Source organism: Lemur catta, chromosome 26 (assembly GCF_020740605.2).
Source record: "Lemur catta isolate mLemCat1 chromosome 26, mLemCat1.pri, whole genome shotgun sequence".
NCBI lineage: Eukaryota > Metazoa > Chordata > Mammalia > Primates > Lemuridae > Lemur > Lemur catta.
Window position 1 is genome coordinate 7,929,263 of NC_059153.1, and position 25,410 is coordinate 7,954,672.

Genomic DNA, 25,410 nt, shown 5'->3' on the forward strand with positions numbered 1-25,410 from the left:
GAAGAATGTGTGTTCCACCGTTGTTGAATGGAATGTCCAGCATATGTCTGTTAGGTTCATTTGGTCGACAGTATTATTCAAGTCCACTGTTTCCTTATTGATTTTCTGTCTGCATGATCTATCCCTTTTTGAAAATGGCATGTTAAAGAACTTTACTAGGTTTCTATAGCTGTCTATTTCTCTTTTCAGTTCTGTTAATATTTGCATTATATATTTAGGTGCTGTAATGTTGAGTGCATATATATTTACAATTGCTCCACCCTCTTGATGAAGTAAGCCCTTTTATCATCATACAGTAACCTTGTCTCTTGTGACAGATTTTGACTGAAAGTCTACTTTGTCTGATATAGGCATAGCCAACAACTGTGCTATCTGTTGGTTATCATTTGCAGGGAATATCTTTTTCCATTCCTTCACTTCCAGTTTATGTTTGTCTTTAAGGCTAAAGGGAGTCTCTTATAAACAACATACTGTTGGATCTTGTTTCTTCTATCCATTCAGCCACTCTGTGTCTTTTGATAGGAGAATTTAATCCACCTATGTTTACAGTGATTATTGATAAGGACTTACTACTGCCATTTTGTTAACTGTTTATTGACTATTTTGTAGTCCCTTTGTTCCTTTTTTCCCCATCTTGCTGTCTTCCTTCCTTTTCCTCTTTAATGCTATATTTTTCTCTCTCCTTTTTTTTTCTTTTCTCTACTTCTTTTCTTCCAGTGGCAGCTCCACTAAAAGTTGTCAGTGAAGTGTTTACTAAGTGTCATTGTATGCCTGGCAATGTGCTAAGCTGCAGAATAACAAAGGGGAACAATACGATATCACTACTCTTAATAAACTTAAAAGATACAGACAGTTAAAATAAAATACAATGAGAGTTAAGATAAAGCTTCTAAGTCAAGAGTTGGCAAACTCTGGCCCCCAAGCCAAATATAGTCTGCTACGTGATTTTATAAATAAAATTTTATGGAAACACAGCCACAGTTGTTGGTTTACATCTTGTCTGAGGTCAGTTTTGTGCAATAACTGGAGAGTTGAAGAGCTACAATAGAAACTATATGGATCAAAAAACAAAAACTACTTACCATCCGGTCCTTCACAGACAAAAGTTTACCAACCCCTGCTACAGGTCATCATTTGAGTCGTCTTGCTTCTTTAAAAGAGGAAGAACACCAGCAATTCTTGTACATAAGCTGATCTCCAATGTCAAAGCAAAATTAAAACACAACATCTTCCATCATTTGCTAATAAAGACATTAAAAGGGAAGAACAATCTTACCTTCACACTTTCTTCAATAGATACTAAAAGAAAAATGTTTTGTTTATCTCAAACTACTTTTCCCAAAATACAATTTTTTCTGTGTAAATCAACAGAAAATCACGTACCTGTTTTTTTCGCAGAATCTTCAAGAGTTAAAAAGGTAGAACTACTTGGGAATTTTGTTTCAGAAATTTGCGGAGGCATGGTGTCATTTTGCCTGGACACGTCTTTCCGTAATGGTCTTAGAAGTTTAGCCTAAAATACAGAACCTTTTTAAAGTATTAGTATTCATAATCATTTAAAACAAAAATTCCAAGACATTTTCTTTTATTTATTTTTGTAGAGACAAGGTCTTGCTATGTTACCCAGGCTAGCCTCAAACTCCTGGGCTCAAGTGATCCTCACACCTCCGCCTTTCAAAGTGCTGGGATTACAGGCACGAGCTACTCTGTCCAACCCAAGACATTTCCAATATCCTTTTAAGAAACTTAAAAATTGGATTTACTCCATTTAAAGATAAATGTGAAGACCACAGATCCCTGAATCAGAAGAACATTAGGTCATATTTCAATTGATAACTTTAAATTAGTGGTTCTCAAACTGTGGCCCAGACCGGAGCATCAGCAATACCCGGGAATGTGGCAGAAATGCAAATTCGCAAACCCCAACTATAACCTGCTCAATCAAAAACACTAGGGATAGGACTAAGGAATCTGTGTTTTAGCAAGCCATTCTGGTCATTCTGATGACCATGAATGTTTGGGAACCACTGCTCTAAATCAGGGGCCAGCAAACTACAGCTGCTGCCTGTTCTTGTAAATAAAGTTTTATTGGAACACAACACATCCATTTCTTTCCATGTTGTCTATAGCTGTCCTCTGGCTACAAAGGCAGAACCGAGTAGTTGCCACTGAGACTGTACGGCTCTCAAAGCCTAAAATATTTTACTATCTGGCCTTTTACAGAAAAAGTTTACCAATCCCTGCTCTGAATTATTCTCATATACAGAGAAAACTGTATTTAGAATACTAATATTTGCACAAGACCAGCAATGTCCTCATTGAAAATCAGCATAGACTTCTTGACAGTTGCACGGTCTACGTTTATGGATTTCTGAAGCTGTGATGTTTCTTTGGTGCTTATTTAAGACAAATGCTGTATTTATTAGAAACTGTTCTTTTGGCCCATTTCTAACTGATAACTCATTGTTTCAGGCTGAACTGGTCAATGAATAGTTAAGAGATTACTCTGGCTCACAGGTTTAGCCTACCTCTGTCCTTACAGGACATGAGAGCCCTTTAGATTCACATAGGGCAACATGCCCCAGGCTGACTCAAGAAAGCAGACAGAGCTATGGCTGGAGCGCCAGCTGCACGGTATTTCTGCAGGGGCAGGCAGGGTGCTGTTGACACCCTCAGAATCACAGCAGCTGCCCTTTATAAAATCCCTAGGTATGTGGCACTATACTCTGTAGTCCTTATATATCTCATTTGATGAGAAACAAAAACCAACTGCTGAGAGAGGTAATTCAGCTAGTAAGAGGCAAAATTTGGTTTTGAATGAGTGCAGACACTGAAAACCAAATTCTTAACTACTCTGATGTAACAAAAAGGATAAGTGAAGAAAAATTAAGAAAGCTTTGAGGCTTTATTCAATATTTATATAAGCTTAAAGGCATCCCAACCACTGACAAAGGAAATAAATGATTAAATCATTAAAAGCTTTGGAAGTGACATGTCAACAAACAAAACTAAGGGAAGAACTTAATGAGTTTACTTTAAAATGTAAATTCAAAAGAGCATATATTTGCAGGAAATTGGCCCAGATTTTTAGCATCATTCATAGTAAACATCCTTTGGCAACGTTTGGGAACAATGAAAAAACAGCCGAAATCTTTACCCAAGATTCATATGAAATGTTCAGAAGTCCTTGCAGTTTCTATTGGCAGTGATTCACATACCAGTAAACCAATGGTTTGTTATTCTCGTATTCCTGAAAATTATTTGAGAAATAAATGCAGTCTAACCCACAGGGCATGTGACAGCCAAGATAAAATTTACTTACTTGGTCTTTCTTGTGGTCATGGTCACTGCCACTACTGAGAGGGAAAAGTGGCAAGACTGAAATGAAAGAAAACAAATACATCCTGGATACGTTGACTTACAAGACATAAATTCATTTTCCCCCTTCCAACATGCAAATACTAAAAAGCAACTCCCACTTATGTTCAAATGTCTAAAGTTCCCTTTCTAATCATTCAACCTTGTTCCTCACCACCCAGAATGAATTCTCTGCCCCAGACCTGCCCCGAATGTCAGTCTCATATCCTTGTTTTGTCCTTGTAGTTTTTCCTAACTAATAACGCTTCCCTGTCTCCTCTTCAGATCCTACGCTTTTTCCCAAGCATCAGCTAAGGTCCCACCCGTCTCTTCCTTGCAGATTTTCGTGATGATTCCAGCTCATGCCAGATTCCTTTCATCTGAACTCCTACTCCATTTATCCATAGCTCATATTTAATTGCTGGTTAATCCCATATTCTTCTGTTTCATGTTTCATTTCGCCTTTCCAATGTAATTATAGCAGGGAAAGAGACCTCATGATCATATATTTCTTTGGTACCTTTTCCTACCACATACTAAAAAATAAATACCTACTGATTTATTTGAAAAGTGACTCAAAAGACATATGCCAAACTTACTTCTTATACTACTCCTGGTTCTTATCTTTTTTCTACTAGAGTATGATTTTAGGGATTTCTTCTTTTGGTTACTGGTCCAAGATAGTTCACTGGTACTGGTACTTGAATCTTGACTACTCTCAGAGAAGAGATGTTTCCTGTAATTAAACTTTTACAAACACAGATGAGAAATGAGAACTTTTAAAGGGATGTTAGTGCCACTTATGGACAACTGAACATATTACCACAAAGCTAGACACAGAAGTAACTCCTTCTAGAAAACTGGGCTCTCACATAATAAAAAGACAAAGAAGTAAGGAGGCGAAGAAAAAGAAGAAAAGGATTATTCCACTACTAAATTCTCAACCAAGTTGCTATTGTAAAGGATGACAAAATCCTCTTAAACCAAATGTTTGCAACTGAAGAGAGGTTAGAGAACTGTTCAAAAGCTGAGGCACTTTAATATTGTGCCAACATTACAACTTCAAAATACTAAATCAAATGACAAAAGAAAGTATCAAAATATTTTTTGCAAAGACATGCTTCTCTGTACACTTTAGAAGAACTAAAACCAAACAGGGGGGTCATTTCTGTTTAAACCTTAAAGCATTTTGAGATTAAGCCTGGACTATAAAAGGTTAGAGATTTAGGGCAAGTTTAATCTTTCCAGTGGATTATTCAACTATATCTTGATATTTATATGAGTATTTTAAAAATCTTTTTCTGTTTTTCTATTAGTTTTTATAATGCTGAGACAAATAAATGTTTATGTTCAATTTTAATAGGGAGTTTGTTTGGATTTTAACAAAAAAGCACACTCTATTTGAGCTCTATCTCTTGGGCCCTGTCTCCAAACTGCCCTGCCTCTCCAGGGACTGCTAACAATTCATTCTCATCTCAGGCAAGGGAGGATTCTTGTGGATCCAAACACACTAAGTTGTGACAGTATCTAACATTACCTTCTCAGACAGGAAACGCATCACCCAGAGACACACCTCCTGCCTGGAATGACGAAACACAGAATCAACTCCCAACACTCACTAGGGTGACATTGTTTATGACAGCATGACCCATGAGATTTAAGGTGGGTGATGGTTAATTATCTAGTTTTCAAATGAATTCATGTTTTGAAGACGAAATTACTTTTCCTTTAAAATATTTAGCCATTCAACGTTTTATAGAAAAGGTCATTTTTCTTAATTGATAAAAATTGTATTTATTTGTGGTGCACAACATGACATTTTGAAATACATATGCATTGTGCAATGGCTAAATCAAGCTAATTAACAGATGTTAATGTTGTTTTGGTAAGTTCACCTAAAATCTCTCTTATCAATTTTCAAGTATACAATACATTGTTATTAACCACAGTCACAATACACAATAGGTCTTTTAAACTTATTCCTATCTAACTTTTTGTGTCCTTTAACCTCTCCCCAATTCGCCACCCCCACTCTCACCCACCCCCTGGTAACCACTGTCCTGCTCTCTGCTTTTCTGAGTTTGACGTCCTTAGATTTCACACAGAGGTGAGATCATGGAGTATTTGTCTTTCTGTGCCTGCCTCCTTAGCATGATGTCCTCCAGGTTCATCCATATTGTTGCGAATGACAAGATTCCCTCCCTTGTTAAGACTAAATAGTACTCCACTGCACATATATACGCCACATCTGCTTTACCCATTTGTCTATCCATAGACACTTAGGTAGATTGAGAAGGTAATTTCTAAAAGGACCTTTGTGAGCCAGTCCTATTTGCATCTTACACTTTCTTTAAGTTAAAGAAATGGTTGGAGGAACCTGCACATTTGTTCCAGTGTTCTCCAACCCAGTGTATTGTAAAGTAAAAGTATCAATGCATTTAATACATCCTGCATTGGATGTATTAAAGCCATGCAGCAAGGCTTTCCCAGTTTCTCTGGTTTTATATCAAAAGGTGTTGAAAGTTATTTACAGAAACAAAAGTATCTAGAGAGCAGTGGTTCTCAAGTTTGGCTGCACAGCACATTAGAATCACCAGTAGGGGGCTTTAAAAACAAACCCCCATGCCTGGCCATTGTCCTTGTCAATAAAGTCAGATTCTCTGGCGAAGGGACCCAGATCATAGTAGTTGCTCCAGCTCCCCAGGTGATGCCAATCTGAGGCCTGAGTAGCAGCAAGTGAGAACCATTGTTAGGAGGAAGCCAGAATAAGTCTTAACTCATTTGTTTGAAGCTCATGATCTCAATTTTAGAAAAACTGTTCATTGAATATTCATTATAGAGATTTAAAAAAAAAATACACTGACTACAGGCATAGAGCACTGTGCTTCCCAAGGTGAGAGGCCACCAGTGAGGGCACACTGGACAGGTGTCATATGACACACATAGGCACAAAACCATGTCACTGAACAACACTGACTCAGAGGGAAACATCTCAATTCTTTTAAAAGCCTGCTCTATTGAGGATAAGGCTTGGGTGCTAGGTCTTTAACACTTCTACTCACTAATCTTTTTTTAAAAATAAATCAAGAACAAGATTTGGACTCAAAGCCTAATAAAGGTTGTTTTTTTTCTTCTTCTTCTTTTAAAGAGTTTTAAGAAGTGCAGAGGCATGACCAAGTCTGCATTTTTGGTAGATGTCTCCGGCTGTGAGTTTCAGTGTGGGGTCCATGGGCAGTGCCCATTCTCACCCATGCTGCCACCTTGGTCACAGTAAGAGGGCGTAACCATCTCTCATCTAAGATCAGGGGCTCTTTACAAAGCTAAATGAGCACTTACTACAGTAGCAAAGGATTGACTGAAGGAGTCTATCTTTCAATATTCCCTTACCTATATGCCATCAAATGAGACTTAACATGAAATGTTCTCTCCTGATGAGTTTATTGACTGGGCACATTTCTCTGTCCACCTAACTAGATGATCCTGGGTACGGCAGATTTACCTTTTCATAGTTTATAGTTAATAAGGCCCATTGTATGCAATGAATTAAAAATGTAAATCAAGTGAAAGTATAGTTCAAGAGGCTAACCTTGTTATTTTCAACTGTATTTATTTTGGGGCTTACCGACTATTTGTTACAAATAATTCTGATTTTCCATTTGAAAGTGAAATGATTCCTTTTCAAATAAGTCTAAGATAAATTTAATTAAGAAAAATATAGAAAGTAAAGAGTAGAGCATTGGCATATTTTGAAGAAGGTATGCAAACAACCAAAATTCGGGAAGTATTGCTTTAAATTTACTATATTACCGACACACTTGTTTCTTGCTTTCTGTCATCCCTGGAAGCAGAATCTGCCCTAAAACACAATACATGAAATTAATGGAACTGGTAAAACCAGCACCCTCCTCTGTCCCTCACTTCACATGCCTAACTTGTCTTTCCTTCCTGTGCCCTCTGTCTGATCATGAACTCACTGCATGGGAAGTACCCCACTCTGCATGCAACTTCTTATTGTGCAACCTATTTCCATATATTCTATGGCAGACAACATCTGTTTATCTAAAAAAAAAATAAAAAATAAAAAAAACCTTTGTTGAGCCCATTGCCTGTCAGGCATACAAAGAAAAAAGCGGCAAAGTGGGATCAGCAAATAACCAGCCCACTGGGCCAGTGCTGAAGAGCTGTGTTTCCAAAGCCTAGATCTACCTTAGAATCCCCTGAGGTGCTGTAAACAAAAGCTCTTGCTGTGATGCGTGAGGCTCAGCATCTTCCATAGACCTGTCGGCCATTTGTACATCTTCTTTGGAGAAATGTCTATTCAAGTCTTTTGCCCCGTTTTAATTGCTCTGATTTTTTTTACTATTGATTTATAGGAGTTACTCATATATTTTAATGTTAATTTCTTATCAGATATATGGTCTGCTAGTATAAAACACACAAAAGACAACAAGTGCTGCTGAGGATGTGAAACAATTGGAACCCTGTACACTGTTGGTGGAATGTAAAATAGTGTAGCTGCTATGGAAAACAGTTTGATGGGTCCTCAAAAAAAATTAAAAATAGAGCTACAGTATGATCCAGCAATCCCACTCCTGAGTATACATCCAAAGGAAATGAAATCAGTATGTGGAAGAGACATCTGCACTCCCATGTTCATTGCAGCGTTATTCACAACAGCTGGGATATAGAATCAACCTAAGTGTCCACCAACAGATGAATGGATAAATAAACGTGGCATAAGAAAACAATGGATACTATTCAGCCATAAGAAAGAAAGAAATCCAACAATGTGTGACAACACAGATGAACCTGGAGGACATCATGTTAAGTGAGACAAGCCACTCACAAATGGACAAATACTTCATGATCCCACTTATACAGGTATCTAAAACAGTCAAACTGACAGAAACAGTAGATTGGCAGTTGCCAGAGGCTGGGGAGAAGGGGAAATGAGGAGTTGTTCTACAAGTGTAAGGTGTCAGTTATACAAACAAGATGAGTAAGTTCTAGAGATCTGCTGTACAACATTTGCCTATAGTTAACAATACTGTATCATGCACTTAAAAAGGGGTTAAGAGGATAGATGTCATATTAAGTGCTCTTACCACGATAAAAATGGACAAAAGAAAAAAGCTAATACACCATTTCCAGGCAGCCACTGATCTGTCTCTATAGTTTCAGGAATTTTCTAGGCTTCCATATTCTATCCATACTGTAGAATTTTATGCAAATGGAATCATACAGTATGTACTCTTTCTGTCTGGCTTCTTTTACTGGAAATAGTTATTTCGAGATTCATTCATGTTACGTATTTCAACAGTTTATTCCTTTTCATTTCTGTGTAGTATTCCATTGTGTGTATATACTGAAATTTGCTTATCCATTCGTCTACTGATGGACATTTGGGTTATTTCCAGTTTGGAGCTATCACAAAGAAAGTGGGTATAAACATTCACGTACATCCCTTTGTGTGGACTAATGTTGTCACTTCTCCTGTGTAAATACCTAGAATTGGAATACTGGGTTAGGATGGGTACACGTTTAACATTTTTTTTTTTTTTGAGGCAGAGTCTCACTCTGTTGCCCACGTTAGAGTGCCGTGGCATCAGCCTAGCTCACAGCAACCTCAAACTCCTGGGCTCAAGCGATCCACCTGCCTCAGCCTCCCAAGTACCTGGGACTACAGGCATGTGCCACTATGCCCAGCTAATTTTTTCTACATGTATTTTTAGCTGTCCATATAATTTCTATTTTTAGTAGAGACGAGTCTCGCTCTTGCTCAGGCTGGTCTCGAACTCCTGAGCTCAAACAATCTGCCCGCCTCAGCCTCCCAGAGTGCTAGGATTACAGGCGTGAGCCATCACGCCCAGCCCACGTTTAACATTTTAAGAAACTACCAGCAGTATGTAAGAGTTCCAGATGTTTCACATTTCCACCATTTGTACTGACTTGGTACAGTCTGTCTTCCTAATTTTAGCCTTTCTAATAGATCTGTAGTATAACCATTCTAGTTTTAATTTACATTTCCCTGATAACTAATGATGCTGGGCAACTTTTCATGTGCTTATCTGCCGTCTGTGTATCATCCTTGGTAAAGAAGCTGCTTGAATCTTCTGCCAGTATTTTTATTGGGTTGTATTTTTATTATTGAATTTTGTGAGTCTGTAACATAATTCAGAAATGAACCCTTTATCACAGCAATCCCCAACCTTTTTGGCACCAGGGACCAGTTTCATGGAAGACAATTTTTCCAAGGACAGGGTTGGGGAGTGCGGAAGCAGAGCTCAGGTGATGATGCAATGGGGAGCAGGCGTAAATACAGATGAAGCTTGCTCGTTTGCCACTGCTCACCCTTCACTGCTTCTTTGTTGTTAGTGTCATGTCTAAATTTAAAGCATGACTCAGTGGTCCCCAGCCTTTTTGGCACCAGGGAGTGGTTTCATGGAAGACAATTTTTCCATTGATGGGAGGCGGCGGGAGACGGAGCTCTGCAGCTGGGTTCCTAACAGGAGCCCACAGCTTTATCAAATATATGTTTTATAAATTTTTTCTGCAAGGGTGTGGTTTGTTCTGTTCTTCCCCTAAACACTGGTTTTCAAGCAGCGTAAGGTTTTTTTTATTTTAATGAAGTCTAAGATTTATCAATTTATTTTTTTACTGTGTTTTGGGTGTTATATTTCAGAAATCTTTGCCTACACCAAGGTCATAAAGATATTTTTTCTTATGTTTTCTTGCAAATAGGTTTTACATTTAGGTCTATAATCCATTTTTAGTTAATTTCTTACAAGGTGGAAAGTAAAGATCAAAGGTCATTTATTTTTTCTTATATATGGATATTTAATTGTTCTAGCACCATTTATTGAAAAACATATCCTTTCTTCACAGAATTGTCTTTGCATTTTTGTCATAGACTAGCTGTCCGTATATATGTAGGTCCTATTTCTGGATTTCCTAGTCTGTTTTGTTTATTGATCTTTATGCAAATACCACACTCTCTTGATTAATGTAGCTTTATAGTACATCTTAAAAGTAGCATTTAAGCCCTTCCACTTTGTGTTTTCTGTTGAAATTTATCTGGGCTATTGTAGGTCCTTTAAATTTCCACATGACATTTCAAAAAAGCTTGCCAATATCTTTAAAGAAAAAAAAAAACCTACTGGGATTTGAATCAGGGACTGTACTGAATCCTTAGGTCAATTTGGGAAGAACTGGCATCTTAACATTGAGTCTTCCATCTCATGAGCACATATCTGTCTCCACATATTTAGGTCTTCCTTAATTTCTTTAGTTTTCAGTGTAGGGGGCGTTGGGGAGGTCTTACAAATCATTTGTCCAATTAATCCCTAAGTATGTCATATCTTAATACTATTTTAAATGCTACTGCTTTTCATTTCAATTTCTGATTAACATATAGAAAGAAAATTAATTTTTGGTTATTGACCTTGGGTCCTTCAATTTCAAATTCAGTGTTTTGCTGCAGGAAAAAAAGTTGCCAAAGAGACCCCTAGAGGTATAATGGCAGAGGCCAGTAGGCTAGGAGAGTTTGCCAACTGTCAAATTATTCTACAGAAGACTTCACGCAATGCTCTCTCCTTGTGTGTGTGTTGGGGGTGGGGCGGGGGGGGGGGGGCAGGTAGCCAGACATAGGAAAGGGGAAAACCTAGATGGTCAACTTGTGGTACTCACGTTAACAATCATCTACATAGTTTATTAGTTTTGAAAACCACTTACCTAGATTTGCCACTTAATTTAGGAGACTGAATTTTAACTGATGGTTCTTGTAAATCGGAAGAATGCTCATGTTTTGAAGTAATTTCTAGTGACAAAAATTAAAAACAAAGAATGTTAAGCATTTCAAGTAAACATTTAAACATACCACTCAAATCTTATTTATGGTAGGTAATGTATCTGACCTTGTTGTGTATCATCCAGTTTCAGTTTTTCAGATGGACTCTCAGCTGTATTTCTTTGCTACAGAAAAATAAAAACTTATATTATGGCACCTTTGAAGCTTCTCTTTGGAAGTCTTGGAACTACTTTACACCTCATAAGAATGGACTACCCATTGAACACTAAGATATCATGCCCCTTAGACACTGACAACTGAATTTATTGGCACCAAATGACTGTGAACTAGCTGGATGAGAAGCCTCAAGCTCCTCGATGTTAAGTAATGTGCCCAAGTTCCTACAGTAAGTGTAAACCGGGTCTGACTGCAAATATTAGGCTCCTTTCCCTACATCTCAGTCTCCAGATCCCAAATGAGTCACGCATTCATTCCCTGGGAAAGTGAGTTGCATGAAAGGAGAGAATAAACAAACACAGCAGGCAAAAACAATCCCCAAGAGGAGATGGTCAAAAAATTGACAGATGGGTGGCCAGCAGAAAATGGTCCACAAACCAGGAGAGGTGCTTCCACCTGTCAGCATCCTAGTGGACACTGATCGGAACTCTGAGCCCAGCTCCTTGTACTCACAGGCGGTGCAGACTGGTCATTCAAGGGGAGAGTTATCAGGCAACAGTCATCTCCTGCACTCATGATCTCCTCCAGGTCAGTAGATTCTTCTAGCGGCTCTATACACATTAAGAACAGAACATTTAAAATAATAATAACCATGCCCACACTGACACACTTACCATCACTATTCATGGAACGCTAACGTCTGGCACCTTGCCGTCCCTTGGAAAGAGCTGGTAATGAGGGCCTGCCTCAAACCTCAAATCAGAAATCTGAAAGCACTTGGGAAAACATCCTTGGGGTGAACTCTAGTGCAGAGCCGCTTTGTGGGCCAGCAAGACCCTCCCTTTCCCCACCTCCTGCCTCCCCATCCAGGTTTCCCTTTGTCCCTTCCAGCTGACCCACAAGAGAGACTTTATCAAGCATGGAAACTGATTCAAGGCTACCAGCCGCTCTTCCTTCTCCAGAGGCACAATCAGACACTTATTCCTCTTACATGAACACTTAGATGAACACACGTTTCCAGTGCCCTGTTCCAAGTGAGGTTTCAGCACTGCTTAGGAAGGGAATTCACAGTCAGAATTTTGTTATTTCCCAATGTACCTGTCTCTCTTCCATGGCTATTAGGAATCTCAGTGTCTTCTTTCTCAGACTTACTAAAAAGTTCTGAGGAAGTTTTCACCTGGCCAGGGACCATCTGAAATGAAAGCCAAAAGTCACATGACTTTTAAAAGCAGTAATCTTTAAAAAGAAACATTTTTTTAACGAAAACGTAAAGCTTAGAACATAGCACATTGATAAATCAGAAGTTAGTCTTCAGTTTGTCGTCTCTTGAAGGATCATTTTACTGTTTTTGGCTTCTCTCCACACCGCCTTCCACCAGGACCAGCTCTGGCCAACCACTGCCCAACCTCTGCCTAACAGGGGCCTCACATTCCAGGAACTGCAGCTTCACCACATGCAAACCTCAAGTCTCCTCCCGCCAAAACATTTTATTCATTTTGTGAAACATGGAAAGACATAAGATTTTGATGTTTTCTGAAGGCAAACCTATCATGTCAGGGAAATTCATATGTAAAGTGGTGGAGGAGGTTTTCAAGTGATTGATTCTCCTTTAGTTCTCATCCTCACCCATGAAATGGTCTTTTCCTTAAAAGATATTTCATTAAAATAAGGTGAGTTTTGGGAAACTATATTTGCAGAGCACTTTATGACACGTAAACGCCTTCACATAAAACACAGACCAAAAGAACGCTGGCCCAAGACTTCCTCCCTCAGGAAGAAGAGGTCCTCTGAAGTCTTAACTCCCTAGTGGCCATTACAATAGTATTTTTTGTCTTCTTGTCACAAATTTCATTGCCCTGCCTGCCAGCTATGATACAGAAAGGTTTCTTATTCTTATGAATAAATAAGAAATATTATAGTCAGAGAGTGGGCAACTGCAGCAATCTAGAGATGGGCAGGCCATTTCTACAAGGTGAGACCCGTAGGTAGAACGTTGGCAAAACTCCCCAAGAAACCCTATTCTCAATGGCTTCCTCTAGGTTCCGGAGGAGCTGAGAGAGAAGGTAGCTCCAACAGGCCCACACTAAGTACCCTCAGAACACCAGGAAGAATAGGGTGAGAAAGTGATGTTATCCCAGAAAACCTTTCAGCTGTTCACAATAAATGAAATAAAGCGTGACAAGGCACAAAGAGGCTTTGTGCCCTACATTGTTAAGGCAATAACACATGAAAGGGAAGAACTGGGACTGGAATCCAGAACCCTCCACTCTTTTTACATGCCACTCAAAAGACTAGGTCTTCTGCTTGATCAAATATTCCCATTTAAACCCAACAAGGAAATTGAAGAGATGTGAAACATATTAAAACATTTTCAGGTAATCAAAAAGAATAAAACCTGCCATCTGTTTGTCTTCTCCTAAAGCTTGCATGGAAGGTTGTGATATGTTGAATTGCAAATCAAAATGGATTTCTCTTTTCATCACTGCTTTTTTGCTAATAATAACAGGCTTCTTCAGGTAAATGATAAAAATCTTCATCTTCTCAGTTTCTAATGAAATATATCAATGCACATCAACATACTGAAAAGTTCTATTTTAAAGTTTTATAACTTTAAGTAACTGAACTGAGATATTTGTCAACTGTCCAGATTTTTCTGTGATAAGTTGAAATCATATTAAGTGAAATTACTTTGAAATTCTATTTATTAAACGCACGTGTGTGTTTATACACACTAACAAGATATGATTAAATGGTTGACCTTGCAAAAAATAGGAAGTACCTTACCTTAGCAAAGAAATGGAGATAATTTTGTCTTCTGCAATTCAGTCGGTTTTTCTAAGAACATTTTGTTTACAAAAAGCTATCAACTGCAACAGGTATTTTATTTCCAAACATACTAAGCACAATAGTCATTCTTTCTCTCTCTCTGAAATCCTTATTTCTAAAATTCAAAATAAATTCACTGTTCCCAATATGCAAAATGGAGTAATCCTTTGCCATTTCAATAATCTCTGCTTGAAGAGAAGAAATGGAAGCACCTTACAGAAGTCCGTGTCTCAGACAACAGCCTCCTTGAGTGCTCCTACCAGGTCACCAGCCCTTTCCTGACAAATAGTAATTAGGTTTAGAAGAGGAAATAGCTTAAACCAAATTAATAAAGAGCAATAAAGAATCAGCTACAGTCAAGTACAAGGTAAACTGGAATCAGCAGAAGAGCAAAGGCAATAAAGTCCATGAAACGACAGGCAAAGCTAATGGCCACAAACTGATAGAACAGAAAGAGGAAAAAAAAGAGCGAAGCATACACAGGTGCGATCCATGCCGTCTAGTACAGCAGAGAACCTGAACATGGCTAGTACCAATTGGGATGCCCTGTGAGCATAACACAGGTTTCATGTCGTCAGATTGCGAAGACTCAGTACAAAAACGAAAATGTAAAATACCTCATTAAAAATTTTTATATTGGCCACATGTTAAAATAATACTTTTGATCTACTGGGTTAAATAAAATGTTATTAAAATTATTTTTTATTTAATATGATTACTAGAAAATTTTAAATTAAGTTGGTGGCTCATATTTTATTTCTATAGGGCAGCATGAGTCTAGAGTAAAGCTCAGCGATCTCCCCAAAATGCTGACTTTACTCAATATTTACTCATCACTGCAGGGAGGGGGCCAAGTCTATCAAACCTTGCAATAAAAGTAATTTTGTTAATAAAAATACCTGAAAAAGTAACTAGCTAGTTGGGCTGTAAGGATCAGTGCAAACATGTAAGGGTCAGAAGAAACACCCTGAGGGCTACAGCAAACTTCCCGCATACTACATTGCCAACTCTAAAGCCGCGAGGGCTATGATGCAAAAGTCTTGTTTGTAGAATTTACTAGACATAGAAGCCGTACCACTTACTTCCTCCAGCTACTGCGAGACATTTTTTCAATTATAAGGTCTCCCAGAAGTGTGATATATTAATGAAATATAGAATATGAACTTTAGCAAGTTGGTTTCTGAAGACCACCATAGTAGCAAAGTTTACAGTTAAGAGACTTAAAATAGGAAGAGTAATAGTTAGAAGTACCCTAGTCAGAAAACTCATGCAAGTACTTATAAAATATTTACATTTACTCTAAATAACTATCATAGACATTTTATATATCCTGAATTACATAATAGTAACAAATAATGACTACATATATTAAGAAACTATAAAGGTCATAAAGCAAACCCTACTTGATCTGAACCAAATGATAGATAACGATACTGTAATAGCTGGAGGCTTTAACACCCCACTGACAGTACAGGACAGATCCTCCAAACAGAAAATAAACAAAGAAATAATGGACTTAAATAGAATGCTAGAACAAATGGGCCTGACTGACATCTACAGGACATTCTACCCAAAATCCACTGAATATACATTCTTCTCATCAGCTCATGGGACATTCTCTAAGATTGACCATATCCTAGGACATAAAGCATGTCTTAAAAAATTTAAAAAAATAGAAATTATAGCATGCATCTTCTCAGATCTCAGCAGAATAAAGATAGAAATTAACTCTGACAGACATTCTCATTCCTACCCAAAGTCATGCAAGTTAAACAACCTTCTCCTGAATGATTATTTTATAAATGAAGAAATCAAGACAGAAATCAAAAGATTCTTTGAATTAAACGAAAAAGGAGACACAACTTATCAAAATCTGTGGGACACACAGCTAAAGCAGTTCTGAGAGGAAAATTCATTTCCATAAATGCTTATCTCAAAAAGACATAAAACTTACAAATAGACAACCTAATGAATAGAATCAAAGAGCTGGAGAAAGAACAGACTGATCTCAAACCCAGCAGAAGGCGAGAAATTATGAAGATCAAATAAGAACTAAACGAAAAGGCCAACAAAAAAAACCATAAGGGAAATTAATAAAACAAAAAGTTGGTTCTTTGAAAAGATAAACAAAATAGACACACCTCTGGCTAGACTAACCAAGAGCAGAAAAGAAAAATCTCTAATAACCTCCATCAGGAATATGAAAGGAGAAATCACAACTGATGCCACAGAAATACATGATATCATCTATGAATTCTACAAAAATCTTTATGAACGCAAACTGGAAAATGTGGAGGAAATGGGCAAGTTTTTAGAAACACATAGCCTTCCCAGGCTCAACCAGGAAAAAATAGAATTCCTGAATAGACCAATAGCAAGCACTGAAATCGGGAAATCCATACCATGCTCGTGGATTGGAAGAATCAACATTGTTAAAATGTCTACACTACCCAAAGAGATCTATAGATTCAATGAAATTCCTATTAAATTACCAACATCACTTTTCACAGATTTAGAAAAAATAATTATACACTTTGTATGGAATCAGAGAAGACCCCGTATAGCAAAACCAATTTTAAGCAATAAAAACAAAATGGGAGGTATTGGTTTGCCAGACTTCAAACTATACTACAAAGCAGTGGTTCTTAAAACTGCCTGGTATTGGCACAAGGGCAGGGACACAGACCAGTGGAACAGAACAGAAAACCCAAATATAAAACCATCCTCATATAGCCATCTAATCTTTGACAAAATAGACAAAAACATACTCTGGGGACAAGAATCCCTATTCAATAAATGGTGCTGGGAAAACTGGATAGCCACATGTAGAAGACTGAAACAGGACCCACAGATTTCACCTCTCACAAAAATCAACTCATGGTGGATAACAGATTTAAACCTTAAATGGGAAACGATTAGAATTCTAGAAGAAAATATAGGAAAGACTCTTACAGACATTGGTCTAGGCAAAGAATTTATGAAGAAAACCCCTAAGGCAATCACAGCAACAACAAAAATAAATGAATGGGACCTGATTAAATTAAAAAGCTTCTGCACAGCCAAAGAAACAGTCACGAAAATAAACAGACAGCCTACAGAATGGGAAAAAATTTTCGCATACTACACATCAGATAAAAGACTGATAACAAGAATCTATTTAGAACTCAGGAAAATCAGCAAGAAAAAATCAAACAATCCTATCAAAAACTGGGCAAATGACATGAATAGAAATTTTTCAAAAGAAGATATAAGAATGGCTAACAAACATATGAAAAAATGCTCAACATCCCTAATCATCAGGGAAATGCAAATCAAAACCACAATGAGATACCACCTAACTCCGGTGAGAATGGCCTTTATCAAAAAATCTCAAAACAACACATGTTGGCGTGGATGCGGACGGACATGAACACTCATACACTGCTGGTGGGAATGCAAACTAGTGCAACCCCTGTGGAAAGCATTATGGAGATACCTTAAACAGATTCAAGTAGACCTACCATTTGATCCAGCAATCCCATTATTGGGCACATACCCAGAAGAACAAAAGTCATTCTATAACAAAGACACCTGTACCCAAATGTTTACAGCAGCACAATTCACAATCGCAAAGATGTGGAAACAACCCAAGTGCCCATCAATCCACGAATGGATTAGTAAACTGTGGTATATGTATACCATGGAGTACTACTCAGCTATAAGAAATAACGGTGATACAATATCTCTTTGGTTCTCCTGGAGAGAGTGGGAACCCATTGTATTAAGTGAAATATCCAAAGAATGGAAAAACAAGCATCACATGTACTCACCAGAAAACTGGTTTCCCTGATCATCACCTAAATGCACATTGGGGAAGGATACCAATTGGATATCAGACTGAGACTGGGAGTGGGGGGCGGAGATGTATGCCTACATGATGAGTGCGTTGCGCACCGTCTGGGGAATGGGGAATGGTCATGCTTGAAGGTGCTGACTCGGGGAGGTGGGGGGAGAGGGGATGGAGGTATGACTACATGGTGAATGCCAGGAGCACTGTCTGGAGAATGGACACGCCTGAGGCTCTGACTCAGGGGGATGGGCAGGACACGGACAATGTATATAACCTGAGCTTTTGTAGCCCCATGAAGAGCTGAAATGAAAAAGAAAAAAAAAAGAAAAAAAATTGAAACAGCAATAAAAAACCTTCCCAAAAAGAAAAGCCCTGGTCCAGATGGGTTCACACCCGAATTTTACCACACCTATAAAGAAGAACTGGTGCCCATCCCACATAAACTATTCTCCAATATCGAGAAGGATGGAATTCTCCCCAACACATTTTACCAAGCCAACATAACATTGATACCAAAACCAAGAAACGATGCAAAAAAAAAAGAAAACTACAGACCAATATCTTTTATGAATATAGATGCAAAAATTCTCAATAAAATCCTACCAAATCGAATCCAAGTGCCTATCAAAAAAATAATCCATCACGACCAAGTGGGCTTCATCCCAGAGATGCAGGGATGGTTTAACATATGCAAATCTATAAATGTAATTCACCACATAAATGGAAGCAAAAATAAAGACCATATGATCCTCTCAACAGATACAGAAAAAGCGTTTAACAAAATTCAACACCCTTTTGTGATAAGAATGCTTAACAAAATAGGCATAGATGGGACCTACCTAAAAATGATACAAGCCATATATGACAAACCCACAGCCAACATCATACTGAATGGGGAAAAACTGAAAGCATTCCCACTCAGAACTGGAACGAGACCAGGCTGCTCACTCTCCCCATTACTTTTCAACATAGTATTGGAAGTCCTTGCGAGAGCTATCAGGCAACAGAGCAGAATCAAGGAAGTCCAAATAGGGAAAGAAGAGCTCAAACTCTCACTCTTTGCTGATGATATGATGTTAGATCTGGTAAACCCCAAGGATTCAACCAACAGACTCCTGGAATTGATCAATGAATTCAGTAAAGTCTCACGTTACAAAATCAATACACACAAATCAGAGGCATTCACATATGCCAATAACAGTTAATCAGAGAACCAAATTAAGGACTCAATACCCTTCAAAATAACAACAAAGAAAACAAAATACCTAGGAATATATTTAACTAAAGAGGTAAAGGACCTCTACAGGGAGAACTATGAAACACTGAGGAAGGAAATTGCAGAGCATGTAAATAGGTGGAAAACCATACCATGCTCGTGGATCGGAAGAATCAACATTGTTAAAATGTCTATACTACCCAAAGTGATCTACAGATTGAATGCAATCCCTATTAAATTACCAACATCATTTTTCACAGATATAGAAAAAATAATTTTATGCTTTGTATGGAACCAGAGAAGACCCCGTTTAGCAAAAGCAATTTTAAGCAATAAAAACAATATGGGAGGTATTAATTTGGCAGACTTCAAACTATACTACAAGGCTGTGGTTCTTAAAACTGCTTGGTATTGGCACAAGTGTAGGGACACAGACCAGTGGAACAGAACAGAAAATCCAAATATAAAACCATCCTCATACACCCATCTAATCTTTGACAAAGAAGACAAACACATACTCTGGGGACAAGAATCCTTATTCAATAAATGCTGCTGGGAAAATTGGACAGCCACATGTAGAAGACTGAAACCGGACCCACAGCTTTCACCTCTCACAAAAATCAAATCACGGTGCATAATAACAGACTTAACTCTTAGGTGTGAAACGATTAGAATTTTAGAAGAGAATGTAGGAAAGACTCTTACAGACATTGGCCTAGGCAAAGAATTTATGAGGAAGACCCTAAGGCAATCACAGCAACAAAAATAAATGGGACCTGATTAAATTAAAAAGCTTCTGCACAGCCAGAGAAACAGTCACAAGAATAAACAGACAACCTACAGAAAGGGAAAAAATTTTCACATACTACACATCAGATAAAGGACTGATAACAAGAATATATTTAGAACTCAGGAAAATCAGTAAGAAAAAATCAAACAACCCTATCAAAAAATGGGCAAACGACATGAATAGAAATTTTTCAAAAGAAGATATAAGAATGGCTAACAAACATATGAAAAAATGCTCAACATCTCTAATCATCAGGGAAATGCAAATCAAAACCACAATGAGATATCACTTAATTCCAGTGAGAATGGCCTTTATCAAAAAGTCCCAAAACAACACATGTTGGCGTGGATGTGGATGCAGAGACACAGCTCATACCCTGCTGGTGGGACAGCAAACTAGTGCAACCCTAGTGGAAAGCAATATGGAGATAACCTTAAACAGATTCAAGTAGACCTACCATTCGATCCAGCAATCCCATTATTGGGCATCTACCCAAAAGAACAAAAGTCATTCTATAAAAAAGACACCTGCACCCGAATGTTTATAGCAGCACAATTCACAACTACCAAGATGTGGAAAGAACCCAAATGCCCATCAATTCATGAATGGATTAGTAAAATGTGGTATATGTACACCATGGAGTATTACTCAGCTATCAGAAATAATGGTGATACAGAATCTCTTTTGTTCTCCTGGAGAGAGTTGGAACCCATTCTATTAAGTGAAGTATCCCAAGAATGGAAAAATAAGCACCACATGTACTCACCAGCAAATCGGTTTCCCTGATCATCACCTAAGTGCACATTTGGAATAACACCAATTGGGTATCTGACAGAGGTGGGGGGTGGGGGGAGGGGATGGGTGTATACCTACATGACGAGTGTGATGTGCACCGTCTGGGGAATGGACACGCTTGAAGCTCAGACTCTGGGGAATGGGGGGGCATGGGCAATATATGTTAACCTGAACTTTTGTACCCTCATAATAAGCTGGAAAAAAAATAATAAATTAAAAAAAAATAAAAAAGAAGCCTTGAACGATACCAGAATCTTACATTAAAGCCACCGATAATCTGAAAAGATAAAATCTGATAAAAAAAAATCTAAAGGACCTGTGTGGATATACTGCAGTTCTGCTACACACTGCCATTGATTGATTGATTGAGACGGGGTTTCAGCATGTTCCCCTGGCTGGATTCGATCCCCCCACCTCAGCCTCTACAGTAGCTAGGACTACAGGCACCTGCCACTGACTTCACTTACACACTGCTTTTTGGCTACAGATGTATAAGTGACTGTCTTTTTCAAATTAGTGAAATGCTTTAAAACTGGATTGTTCACCAACAAGAAGGGTATTCTTATGTAGACTCTAAGGAAGTTTTTGACCCGTAACCAAAAGAGAATCACAAATACTAAGAAAGATTCTGCCAATTAGCTCTACTATGTCAACATGATCAGCCACTTATAAATTTGGGGCAGCAATTGGGTCTCCCTATATTACTAAATCAACATCAAAGGCCCATTCCATGTCACAATACCATGAAAGAGCGTTAAGAGGAAAGAGGCAGAAGTAGAGCACAGTGTCAGTAAGAATACAAACCAGAGTCAGACAGACCTACGTCAAGTCCTGACTCACAATGGGTTTACATTCATCTTTAAGGCTTAAGTTTCCTCATTTATAAAATGCTGATATCTACCTGACAAGTTTGGTGTGAGGATTAAATGAGACAACACATACAAAGCACAGTGCCCACAACATTATTAGCATTCAACACTATTTTTCTTCTGCAGCTACAAATCTCTAAATCTTTCAGTTTCTGTAGTTTCCATAAAACTAGAAACCAAAAGACAATTCTTTAGTCCCAAACAAATATTAGTTTTCATTTTCAGTAATTTTACATTAAAGTAAATGAGGGGAACTACTGCTCTAAAACATGGCAGTTAGCTTCATCAGCCACTGCTTTAGGATGCTGTGATGTTTACTTACTATACACAATCCTATAAAAGAAAAATTTTTGTCTCCAGAAAGCTGAGTGCAAATAAAATATTTTATTTCATTTTAGCAAGTCATTTCTTCATTTGTTTGGTCCTAATACATCTGTCTCCTCATAATCAAAATTTGCCTCATAAAACTATATACCACCACCAGAGAATCACCAGTAAAACCCTTTTTGGATATAAGGAGACACTAATTTCTGTATTGTTACATCGCCACATGTTTGTAGCAAATAATTGTGAAAGAAAATGACTATGTCTAATGATTCCTCCCCTGCTACTATTTTACATTTAAAACTGCATCAGCTATTTAACTGAACTTTGGGTTATGGAGAACAGCATCATACAATACAAACCTAGCATACAGAGTATGAAAAAAACCTTATCCTTCTAGTAACTGAAGGCTAAAAGTTGTAATATGATTTCACATCAGGTAATCTGCACCTTTAATGAGAAAGAATTTTCTTTACTGTTTTTGAAACACATAAAATTTCAAACAAAAAAATTTTATGGGATCAAATAAAAACTCAATCGTTTCGGCCAATACAAAAAAGTTTAAAAAATGCACATGTAATATACATCAGAAATTGCTTTCCTAAGTTTTGGACTTAAGGAATAAGAAAGCTGCTGACTAACACAGATGACTACCTTCTGTCGACCTTGTCTCCACTTCAAACTATACCCTCTTTCCTTCTCTTCTAGCTCAAACTTTTCCAATTTTTCTTCAGCCTTCTTAAATGACTGCCTTGACAGCAACTAAAAAAAAAAAAAAAAAAAAAAAAAAAACCACCAGCACCACCTTCAAAACCTTTTGGTCAATGGCCAAGTGAGTTCGCACAGCCTATAAAACTGCTTTGCAGTGGCAAGTTATAGTGTACTGTGAAAAATACAAAGTGCCATATTACACATCACCTTATTTTTCACGTATTCATATTCACTCTCTTCCTCTCAAAGTTAAATTCCCAGACGCAAGTAGGCAAGAAGATTTCAGGACTAGCAGTAAGGGCACAGCCACCTGGAAAACGGGGACTCTAATTCAAGCAGATCATTTAAACAAGGTCAATTTAACACACCACCACAAATCCAAAAAGGTCAAGGAAGGCCAGCATTCACAATGTTGTCATGGGCACTAACAATTAAAGAAAATAAAGTCACAGGTGTTGGTTAGCAGACTCTTTGTGGAAAGTGAAGGAGGAAAAGAGTTAAGGGAAAAATAAGTTTCCCAAAAAAGTAAAGTTGGTGTTGAAAAATAAAAAGGAGAGAGAAGATTCGGGTTACCGGAGAATATTGCTTCAAAAAATTAGTACTACCCCTGAGCCCTCAGCAAAACTGTCATTAAATCTCTCTGTCTGGTGCCCAGTGCTGCGTTAACCATGCGATCCCCTCCCGCCCTCCCACCCTCCCACCCAAGTTCTGCGTCTAAATGAATTTCAGGTGAGTCCGGGCCGAGTGGACAGTTTCCCGCTTGGGGTAACTGTAACCGCGGCGTGCGAAACTCCCCCGGCCACAGCGCGCCAGCCCACAGAGGCGCTCCTGGGCAGGTGCCACCCACGGCGGCCCCCGTCGCGGACAGGGACACGTCCCCTCCACGTGGCCAGGGCAGGTCCACGAGCCCAGACGCGAGGCCGCCCCGCTCTGAGCGCCACCGCCTTCAATCGGCGCCTGGGCCTCGGGGCGGGACGGCCGGGGGAGGGGCGGGGTCGCGACCCTCCCGCGTCCCGGGCCCACAGCCGCCAGCGCCGCCGCACGGCGACCGCCACCCCGCGAGGCCAAGGCTGCCTGTGACCGAGCCCGGCGCGCCGCCGGCCCCGTGGGCACGACCGACCGGGGGTGCGTGCGCAGCAGCAGCGCCCGGCCGGGCTCCGGGCCCTCTCGCTCACCTCACGGTGCGCCGCCTCCTCCCGGTGCCCGAACGCCGCGGGGTCCGCGCAGGGGAGCGTCCAGGGTGTCCGCCCGCTGCCGCAGCGCCGCCGTGTGCTCCCCTCCGAGCGCTGCCGCCTCAGCCGCCCGAGGGGCCGCCACGACGCGCTCATCTCTGCGCCTGCCATCTTCGTCTCTGCAGCACCGCCAAGGCCGCCACGGACGCCGCCGATGCCTACTCTTCCCTGTCGGCGCAGCGGGGTCCGCGCTGGGGAAACTCCACGCGAGCTCTGCCCGCCGCCACCGCTTCAGCTGCCTCCTCAGTGACCCAGCGGCCTCGTCCATGCACCTGCACCTCGCTGGCGCCACCCGTGCCTCCTCCATTTGCCTGTGCCCCGGGGCCGCCCGCGCCTCCTCCATTTGCCTGTGCCCTGGGGCCACCCGCGCCTCCCCCGTGCGCCTGCGCCCTGGGGCCGCCCGCGCCTCCTCCATTTGCCTGCGCCCTGGGGCCGCCTGCGCCTCCTCCGTGCCGCTGCGCCCTGGGGCCGCCCGCGCCTCCCCCGTGCGCCTGCGCCCTGGGGCCGCCCGCGCCTCCTCCGTGCGCCTGCGCCCTGGGGCAGCCCGCGCCTCCTCCGTGTGCCTGCGCCCTGGGGCCGCCCGCGCCTCCGCCCTGCGCCTGCGCCCGGGGGCCGCCGCGCCTCCTCCCGTCCGCTTGTGCCCTGGGGCCGCCCGGGCATCCTCCGTGCACCTGCACCGTGGCGCAGCTTGGGCCCCGGGGCCGCCCGCGCCTCGTCCGTGCGCCTGCGCCCCGGGGCCGCCCGCGCCTCCTCCGTGCACCTGCACCCTGGCGCAGCCTGGGCCCCGGGGCCGCCCGCGCCTCGTCCGTGCGCCTGCGCCCCGGGGCCGCCCGCGTCTCCTCCGTGCGCCTGCGCCCTGGGGCCGCCTGGGCCGACCCAGGGCGCAGGCACACGGACGAGGCGCGGGCGGCCCCGGGGCGCAGGCGCACGGGGGAGGCGCGGGCGGCCCCGGGGCGCAGGCGGACGGGGGAGGCGCGGGCGGCCCCAGGGTGCAGGCGGCCCCAGGGCGCAGGCGCATGGAGGAGACGCGGGTGGCTCCAGGGCGCAGGCGCACGGAGGAGGCACGGGCGGCCCCAGGGCGCAGGCGCATGGAGGAGGCACGGGTGGTCCCAGGGCGCAGGTACACGGAGGAGGCGCGGGCGGCTCCAGGGCACAGGCGGACGGAGGAGGTGCGGGCGGCCCCAGGGCGCAGGCGGACGGAGGAGGCGCGGGCGGCCCCAGGGTGCAGGCGGCCCCAGGGCGCAGGCGCATGGAGGAGACGCGGGTGGCTCCAGGGCGCAGGCGCACGGAGGAGGCACGGGCGGCCCCAGGGCGCAGGCGCATGGAGGAGGCACGGGTGGTCCCAGGGTGCAGGTACACGGAGGAGGCGCGGGCGGCTCCAGGGCACAGGCGGACGGAGGAGGCGCGGTCGGCCCCAGGGCGCAGGCGCACGGGGGAGGCACGGGCGGCCCCAGGGTGCAGGCGGCCCCAGGGCGCAGGCGCATGGAGGAGGCGCGGG

The 25,410-nt window shown here is 41.2% G+C and overlaps 1 protein-coding gene across 1 annotated transcript; it reads right to left on the reverse strand.

The window, feature by feature from the left end:
- Positions 1-1,082: 1,082 nt before the first annotated feature.
- Positions 1,083-25,396, reverse strand: LOC123627642 (synaptonemal complex protein 2-like). The gene is made up of 12 exons (XM_045537317.1): positions 25,247-25,396; positions 23,856-24,080; positions 12,419-12,512; positions 11,834-11,931; positions 11,271-11,328; positions 11,089-11,173; positions 7,165-7,213; positions 3,957-4,104; positions 3,323-3,378; positions 1,384-1,513; positions 1,277-1,299; positions 1,083-1,150 (listed from the first exon to the last, which is right to left on the reverse strand). Exons 1-12 carry the CDS (start codon positions 25,394-25,396, stop codon positions 1,121-1,123), a joined length of 1,146 nt encoding a protein of 381 aa, XP_045393273.1. The 3' UTR covers positions 1,083-1,120.
- Between the last annotated feature and the right edge of the window lie 14 nt (positions 25,397-25,410).